Source organism: Semicossyphus pulcher, unplaced genomic scaffold, assembly GCF_022749685.1.
Source record: "Semicossyphus pulcher isolate SPU_LCO1_2020_fin unplaced genomic scaffold, fSemPul1.0.p SCAF_21, whole genome shotgun sequence".
Classification (NCBI taxonomy): Eukaryota; Metazoa; Chordata; class Actinopteri; order Labriformes; family Labridae; genus Semicossyphus; species Semicossyphus pulcher.
Window position 1 is genome coordinate 1,363,512 of NW_027211695.1, and position 8,568 is coordinate 1,372,079.

The window sequence follows — 8,568 nt, forward strand, 5'->3', positions numbered from 1 at the left end:
ATCGACACATGTGTCAGGTCACCATGGTAGCGACCTGTCAATCACAGTCGCCCCCTGCTGGAGAATACGTCCACTTCCTATATACAGTCTATGATTGAACTGCGTGTGTGTGTGTGTGTGTGTGTGTGTGTGTGTGTGTGTGTGTGTGTGAGTGTCAGACCGCGGTGTGCAGAGGCGTCCCTGTGCTGTGTGTGTGTGAGGGCGAGTGTTCAGAGGAGGAGGACAGGGAGTGTGAGGAGGAGGCCTCCCTCTGCAGCTCCTCCACCCTCCTCTGCAGCTCCGCTCTGAGGACCAGCAGCTCCTTCAGGTTCTGATGCACCGGCACCTGAAACACACACACGACACACACGCTGAAGCTTTCCTCTGACAGGTGGGAGGACGGTGTCACGAGTCGTGAGCTTCTCAAGTTAAATATAAGGTGAACATGTGAATGTGAATGAGGCTGGGTTTAGCTCCTCCTGTCCTGCACGAGGGGGACCTGGAGTGAAGCAACACATGTTGGTGGAACACAACGGCCATCTTTAAAAGCCTGTGTAGCATGTAGCAACAGGAGACCACAGAGCAGCTGTACCTGAGGCCTCATGCGGGGGTTCCAGCGGGCGTAGTAGCTGCTCCACAGCTCCAGATGTCTGGAGGACACCAGCGGGTACAGGACGTGGTTCTGATAGTCCACGTAGAACGGGTTAGTGAAGTCCTCCGGCTGACTGCAGGGGGGAGGGGTCAGGTTATTACTCCACACTCACACCAATCACTCACATCAGTGTGTCTTAGACATGTGTTACCTGTTAATGTAGGACCACAGGGACACTGTGCTGGTCTGGACCTCCTGCACAGAGGAAGAAGAAGGAGGAGAAGGAGGAGGAGAAGAACAAGAAGCAGAAAGAGAGTCAAGAGAGAAGGAGGAGAAAAAGCAAATGAAGGAGAAAGAAGAAGAAGAAGAAGAAGGAGGAGAAGAAGGAGGAGAAGGAGGAACATATGGAGTTAAAGTGAACCATGACTCCCCCCTCTCCCATCAGAATGGTTCGTACCTTGGCCGCCCTCTCCTGCTCACTGTTGTAGAGGAATGTACCAAACAGGCAGCTGTACAGGTGATCCAGCACGGTGATCAGGAACAGCTCGTTGAACTCAAAGGCTGCTGGGAACTGTAGTCAGAGGAACAATAGAGCCTTTGAGTGACAGACTGTTAATGTTTGATCGACAGGTGACGGGACGGAGGCGTACCTGTCGGGTCATCTGCCACACGCAGTCGATGAACTGGACGAAGAGCGGCGAGCGCTCGGAGTTAGCGTGGTTCTCATCACCGTGACCCACGCGCTGAAACAGAAGCAGAACACACCTTCTGTTAGCGCGGCTCGTGTTACTGTTCAGAGCGAGCGTACGGCTCATGTGGTGATGTCATGGCTCATGTGATGATGTCATAACTGTGTGACTGTGAAGTCTGTTTCTTACAGCTGCAAACTTGTGTCCAAAACTGATCCACTCCTTCTCCAGCAGCACCTGCAGGCAAACACACACAGTACGTTATTATCACGTTACTATGAAGGATGCAGTGTATGTAATGGTTACTATGGTGACAGTGTGACCTGGAAGCCTGTGAGTGTGCGGTAGTGACTGTCCAGCATGAGCATGCTCAGAGAGGTGAGCTGAGCCGTCCTGTCCCAGCCGTCACTGCAGTGCACCACCACCGACGTCTTCCCCGACTCCAGCTTATCTGCAACCTTAGCTGCTCCCGCTAACAGCAGCTACACACACACACACACACACACACACACACACACACACACACACACACACACACACACACACACACACACACACACACACACACACACACGGATTAATAGTGCACCAGAGGCAGTTTACATGGTGACACAGCAGGAGGTGACACAGCAGAAGCGTGGTTTACCCGTATGTACTCCAGCCAGTGCGTCTGGTCGATGGCCGAGTGCCAGTGAGCTTCATCGATGGTGGGGTAAACCACGTCCTTCACCTTCCTCAGAGACTCGCGGATCACGTGGATGTTCGGGATCTCCAGGAAGTTCAGCTCCACGTTCGGGTAGAAACTCTCGCTCTCAAAGCCGCCGTCCTTCGCCTGCATGAGGAGGAGGAGGAGGAGGAGGAGGTGGAGGTGGAGGAGGCGTGAGGAAGGAAGACTGTGATGACAATGTGAGGAGAGTTTGACCCTTTGACCTCTGCAATAGACACACAGAGTCTACATTAATAGTTTTGCTTATTGTGATGTCACTTCCTGGTTTATCTTCAAATGCGTCACATCCCTAAAATCTGAACGCCCTAAAGATCATGTAAGGGTCATAGGTTAAGCTCTAGCTGTTGTGTATTTTACACAGGGACGTGTGTGTGTGTGTGTGTGTGTGTGACCTTGTTGGTGACGGCCACGCTGCTCTGTCGAGCATCAAAGATGCTGAGTTTGTGCGACTGTGCGTTGGCGTCCATGATGATCTGCAGGAAGCGCTCGTCCTCTTTGCAGCGGCGGTCTGACGGGCCGACGAGCGGCTGGCTGCAGCGCACGATGGTGGCCTGGGTCTCGGGATGGATCCACGACAACACCTGCAGGAGGGAGAAGAAGCACAGGGGGGGATGAGGTCATGTGACTGTCCTCAGTGTGTCAGAGGTCATCAGGTGACTCAGACTGACCGGTATTCGGTGCTTGGCCCTGAACGTGGCGACCCGTTTGACGTCGTCATCACAGATGTTGGTGGGGATGACGAGGGTGGAGGGGTAGGTGTCACACAGGTCGTAGCTGCTGTTCAGCTTACTGATGGTCCAGCTCTCGTTAGGGAGGCCCTGAACAAACACAGGAAACAATTACAAAGCTACCTTCCTGCACCTGCAGACTCACTCAGCACATCCTCAGGTAACGAGGGAGCTGAGACGTCTCACTGAGCTTCCGTGTTCAGGCTGTTTTTATATATTTAAATGTTTCACCGACACAGCAGAGTGAGGTTAAACTCTCCGTCAGACTCCAGGTGAGGATCCAGGCAGTGTTCCAGGTGTGACACACTTACCTGTCGCCTGTACTCCGCTGTGGGATCGTAAACCTTCCAGCCGTCCACAGGAAACTGCTCTTTGTACAGGAAGGCGAACACAGGCTGAAAGAGGACACACACACGCAGCTCAGAGTCACTGCTGAACTGTTCATGGATCAGGGGGAGGAAACAGGTGCATCATGGACGAAAACGTGCACAGTTACACAACAGAATGCTTCATCTACACATCGTGACCGACAGACAGAGTGAGACTGACCAGGCTGTGTGACAGAGGGAAGGCGTGTTTGGCCAGAACCTCGACCATGTCAGGATGACTCTCCTCCGTCTTGTAGGCGAACCGGGGACTCCTCATGTCCTGAGGGGCGACGTGATATATTAATAGATAGATAAGATACATTAATAAGTTTATTAATGAATCATTTACATCTCTGTTACCTTGCAGACGAGCTCCAGGCCCTTGGTGTTCTCTCCCTGGTTGGGGACGCTGATGGTTTCCTGTCTGCTGATGACGCCCAGGTTCACATCCAGAACAAACTCCTGCGGGTCACACGGTCAAACCAAACTCCATTCAAAAAACAGACGTTTTAAAGTCGTCTCGCAGACAGACCTGCAGCATGATGTGGTTCTCTCAGCATCCTCTCAGCCTGTTTATTGTCATTAAGTCTCAGTAACATCTGTTTGTTTTGGCGTCATGGCGCTGCAGTGAGACAGATCTCAGCCCACCTGTGGCTCAGGTCTGAACACAGCTTTAAAACAGAGCTTTAATATAACATGAGGTGTGTCGTACCCGGTCCACGCCGCTGAAGTACAGCTTGTAGTCTGTGATGGTCAGAGTCCCGTTAACCAGGCCGCTGAACGGACAGATGTACATCACATCCTTCACTGCAGACACAGAGGGTCAGGTAAGGGTTAACCTGCAGGTGAGTTATATTATATGATGAATATGAACAGGTAGGTTACAGACAGCCGAGTGCGACTCACCTGAGGTCTGGATGGTCTCTCCCGGCAGCAGAGGAATCTGGTTCTGGGACATTTTCACCTGCGCTCCGTATCTCAGACCCGGAAGGTTCTGCATGAAGCACAGAGCAGTCAGAGGGACCACAACTCCCAGCATGCACCAGCAGCTACACCTGCACCTCTGATACCTGACAGCAAACTTTATGTATTGGATTGTCCCTGACATTTCCAGAGGGTGATGAACACACAAACTTTAAACCTTACAACTTTTAATATGTGTTATTCTGACATCACTGAGGAGAACACAGGAGGAGGAGGAGGAGGAGGAGGAGGAGGAGGAGGAGGCATGCAGGAGCAGGAGCAGGAGCAGGAGGAGGAGGAGGAGCAGGAGGAGGAGGAGGAGCAGGAGCAGGAGCAGGAGCAGGAGGAGGAGCAGGAGCAGGAGCAGGAGCAGGAGGAGGAGGAGGAGGCATGCAGGAGCAGGAGCAGGAGGAGGAGGGGGCATGCAGGAGCAAGAAGCAGTGAGGAGGAAGTAAACAGGAGTAAAGACAGAGATAGACTTGCCGAAGCATTGGCAGGATGCTCAGAGTCACTGTCTCCATGGTAACAGAGCGCTTCATCCAGAGAGTCCTGCTGCAGGAGAGCCAGCATGGAGGAGGAGACAGAGAGGAGGAGCAGAAGAAAGAGAGGAGGAGAAAGAGACGAAGAGGAAAAGAAAGAGAAGAAGACATTAAACAGGAAGTAGAAATCATCCTGTCTGTCCGTCACCTGGATGTCTGCTGTGGTGTCTCTCTGCAGGTACAGGTAACACCTTCCTTACCTGCTGCTCTGAACTCCAACAATCATAAAGTTTAATGATCTAACATTTCAATGATTGAACATCAGTGTGTCGGTTCTTCAGTGGAGCAGCTAGAAGCAGAGTCTTATCAGCAGCATAAAGTGGGGCAGGAATTAGGGCGGGGCTACCTGTGATTGACAGGTCGGCTACAAGAATCTAACGTTAGCCAGAACTAGCCTCCAAACTAACATCACTGTTACTGTGCTTTAAAAATGCACCTTGCTAACCAAGCTAGCACGAGTGTTAGCTCCAAGTTTGCTAAGCTCCATCCTCTTGCCCAAATATGGTCACTTCTGGCTCCAAGAAAGAGGATTCATCCTGACAGGACGAACGTCTGAACATGTTCCCCTCATCAGACAGAGAGAGTGAAGATCACAGAGAGAAGAAGACACAGGAAGTGCTGATGCTTTGTACAGGAAGTGCTGTTACCCTTCAGACATCACTGGCACAGACGTGCCTCCGAAACACGCTCACTTCCTGTTTGCATGAAACCGCGCACACAGTCATGTTTCAGAAGCACACACTCTTCCTCCTGAGCTCTGGGGACATGTCTGACTTTAATCTGATGTATTTGTTTAAAACTCTTGAATGATTCCTCTCTTCATTTACACGGCAGACACAGTAAACTCTGAGCTCACACAGATTAAACAGGCTATTCATCAGAAGACAGTCTGACAGTCTTACCCTGTGATTGAGCCTCTTGGACACCTGGAGGTCAAACACACAGAGTACACACACACACACACACACACACACACACACATGAACAAACTATATCTGGTATCAAACATGAAGTTACTGTTGCATCTTTGTTCTTTATTCTGTTGTAAAAATCTCTCATTTAAAGTGAACATGTCGCAGTGCCGTGTTCAGAGACGCACAAGAGCTCAAAGCAGCTGCGACAAGAGAGGCGAGCTGCAGCTTCATAACCGAGCAAATACAACAAACGCTGCTGCAGCACCAGAGCAGAGCTGCAACAGAGCAGAGCTGCATGTGAGCAGAGCTGCATGTGAGCAGAGCTGCAACAGAGCAGAGCTGCAGAGGAGCAAAGCAAACACGTGTGAATGCACATTGAAAAAAAGCAACAGGCAAACTGCTCATGTGACACTAAACTTCATTTAAGTCTTCCATAACACTTCAGAGTTCAGTCATCTCCATCTCTAGCGCCCCCTGCTGGCTGGCTGCAGTATAGCTCATAAAGCCCGCCTCCTCCATGTTAACAGATGGGACATGAGTCAAACTACAAAATCAAAACACATTTTTCTCAAACATGGTTTCTGTCATTATAGTTAGTTCTTATCCTGCTGATTTATGTCACAGTGTTCATTTTTCTGACAAGTTTACTTTTAATTAGTTATTTGATGCTATAAAAAGGGGGTGTGGCCTCATGATTGACAGCTCTGTTGACAAATGGGGCTCCTGCAGCGTTCTGTTCCCGAGTAGCAGAGTAGAGGAGGAACGGCGAGAGGAGACGTAACTAACACTGACACTACAGTGATTGAACTTTCCATCAGCGTGAATATCTGCTTCAGACCGACACAAGAAGCTGTTCTGCTGCAGACTGAGCCCACCTGAGGGCTCCAACACGCCAAGGACACCTGAGGGCTCCAACACGCCAAGGACACCTGAGGGCTCCAACACGCCAAGGACACAAGGTGAAGGTGTGTTTAGGTAGAGGAAGGGGCGGGACGTCGATACTGCACACACTCAAGAAAGGCAGCGCCTGCTCCGGGGGGATTTAGGCTTCACTTTAGTACAACGAGAGGAGGAGGAGATGTGTCGGCCATCTTTAAATCTTCTAACTCTTCGAGTTGTAGAATTGTATCTACATTTTGTCCCCCAGCACTTTAAGAAATGAATGAGTACAGTTTACGATTACTGTCACTGTGTGCTCGGGGAGAGGACAGGTGTTGCTGTAGAGAGCAGGCTGCTGCTGACAGACACAAGCAGGAGACAGAGTGTACAGCAGCCATGTTTGATACAGTAAATAAACACACACTGAACATACACACACACACAGCTCAGCAGGCACACATGTACACATAGTTGTTAGTCTCACCATGAAGTCTGGTCTCCTCCCAGCCTGTCAGTCACACACACACACACTGATCAGAGACACTGTATGTGTGTGTGCATCGTGTGTGTGTGTGTGTGTGTGTGTGTGTGTGTGTGATGTACCTTGTTGTCTCTGTTCACGTGCTCAGGCGTTATTGATCCTGAGATCTGACTGGAGATTGTTGCTGCGATCAGCTGTTTACACCACTCCACATGAGAACCTGATGGACTGAACACAAACACAAACGTCAACCCCGATCAATCGATACAAATCAACACTTCCTGCGCAGATCTTTCAAAGTAAAAGTCTTTCAGTGTCTTTCTGTAGTAAAATGTGCAACAAGTTTGAAGTTTCCTCATTAAATGTTTCCTTCCGTATTTCCTTCGTCTTACTGTACACTATGAAACCACCAAGTAACATGATGTTTAAAGATTACCTGTCAATAATACTGATTCTAAATATTTTACACTTACATAAATCAAATTAATATTCCTTGTAATACTGGAACACATATTAACTTGTCGTATTATGAAGTGTTGCTTTTTTGTCCTAACAAAATAAAGATACCGACGGATAAAAACGTTCATATAATGATGAGAATTATTAATGTTTGTAATTTGATAAGACAAAATAGTCGACATTATTCACAGAATAATACACCCAGCTCTCCGACAGTGTTAATGCACAGCATCTGTAAACATCCGTTAGCTGTAGCGTCTCCTGCTGTACATCACTGTGGTCTGCATTAGCTATAGCTACATTAAGCTAGCCTGTTTAACTAAGCTAATGCTAGCTGCTAGCTGTCTGTTTATCGTCCTTTCTAACAGCACAGGCTGTATTCTCTTTGTTCTCATATAATAAGTTGATGATGTACATACGCTTATCGCCTCTTTGTACAGTTAGCATATACCACTGTAGCTATTGTACCGTCACCAATCTCCAGTCACAAAACACGTATATTTTGTTGCCTGTGCTCACCGGAAAAGACCGTCGAGTCTGTTATATGAGTTAGGATATTTATTAAAGTTTTCCTGCTTTTTGTGTGAAATCTACGCCGAAAAAAAGATATGATCTTCCTGACTGAGACTTTGTATGCGAGATGTTTAAATGAAAATGAAATGTTCAGAACTAGCAAATTAACGGTAAATGAGGTCGAGTTTTGACATGTTCGTGTAGCTCGCTAACATGGAGTCTCACCTGTCCGGGGGTTCTCCGCCGGCAGGTCCGCAGGTCGGCGAGCCCCAGAGCTTTCTGTTCGGCCCTGCTCCGTCCGCCCCCCCGGCAGCTCCGGCCTGTTTCTCCATCTGCCGGAGGACTGTTTACTGTCCGGGTCACTCAGAGAGGGAGGGGCAGCTTTCCTCGGATACGAGGAAGAAATTAAACCCGGTTTAGCTCCAGTGCCCGGTCTTAGCTCTGTTCAGACACAGGTCTGTATGTAAAACGTAACAACAGGATGTGTAACAGACTCTGACGTTTCCTCCCTGTCATTCGGCTGTTTGTGCTTCCTCCTCTGAGTCTGCATCTCCTCCTCTCTGAGGCTCCGCCTGTTTACAAGAGATGCGAGGAGGAGGAGGAGGCTGAGCTCTGATGTTCCTGATGTGACATGTTCAGCTGGACCAGGTCACATCTGTCTGTACTGCGATGCATCAGCTGTCTTTCGACCTCATTTCTTACCAATATGGCGGCGTGTCTGTGAGGAAAATATGGGC

At 49.3% G+C, this 8,568-nt stretch overlaps 1 protein-coding gene across 2 annotated transcripts; it reads right to left on the reverse strand.

The window, feature by feature from the left end:
• On the reverse strand, positions 1 to 8,337 carry mtmr1a (myotubularin related protein 1a). 2 transcript variants are annotated; one of them, XM_069671978.1, is made up of 19 exons: positions 8,057 to 8,337; positions 6,982 to 7,087; positions 6,863 to 6,886; positions 5,488 to 5,511; positions 3,990 to 4,077; positions 3,796 to 3,890; positions 3,444 to 3,545; positions 3,265 to 3,363; positions 3,027 to 3,110; positions 2,656 to 2,805; positions 2,380 to 2,568; positions 1,907 to 2,092; positions 1,584 to 1,742; positions 1,450 to 1,497; positions 1,222 to 1,314; positions 1,029 to 1,142; positions 783 to 826; positions 572 to 704; positions 1 to 325 (listed from the first exon to the last, which is right to left on the reverse strand). In XM_069671978.1, exons 1-19 carry the CDS (start codon positions 8,161 to 8,163, stop codon positions 155 to 157), a joined length of 2,016 nt encoding a protein of 671 aa, XP_069528079.1. In that variant the 5' UTR covers positions 8,164 to 8,337; the 3' UTR covers positions 1 to 154. The 2 variants fall into 2 exon arrangements, with proteins under 2 accessions (XP_069528079.1, XP_069528080.1); XM_069671979.1 differs by lacking the exons at positions 5,488 to 5,511; positions 6,863 to 6,886.
• Positions 8,338 to 8,568: the final 231 nt, after the last annotated feature.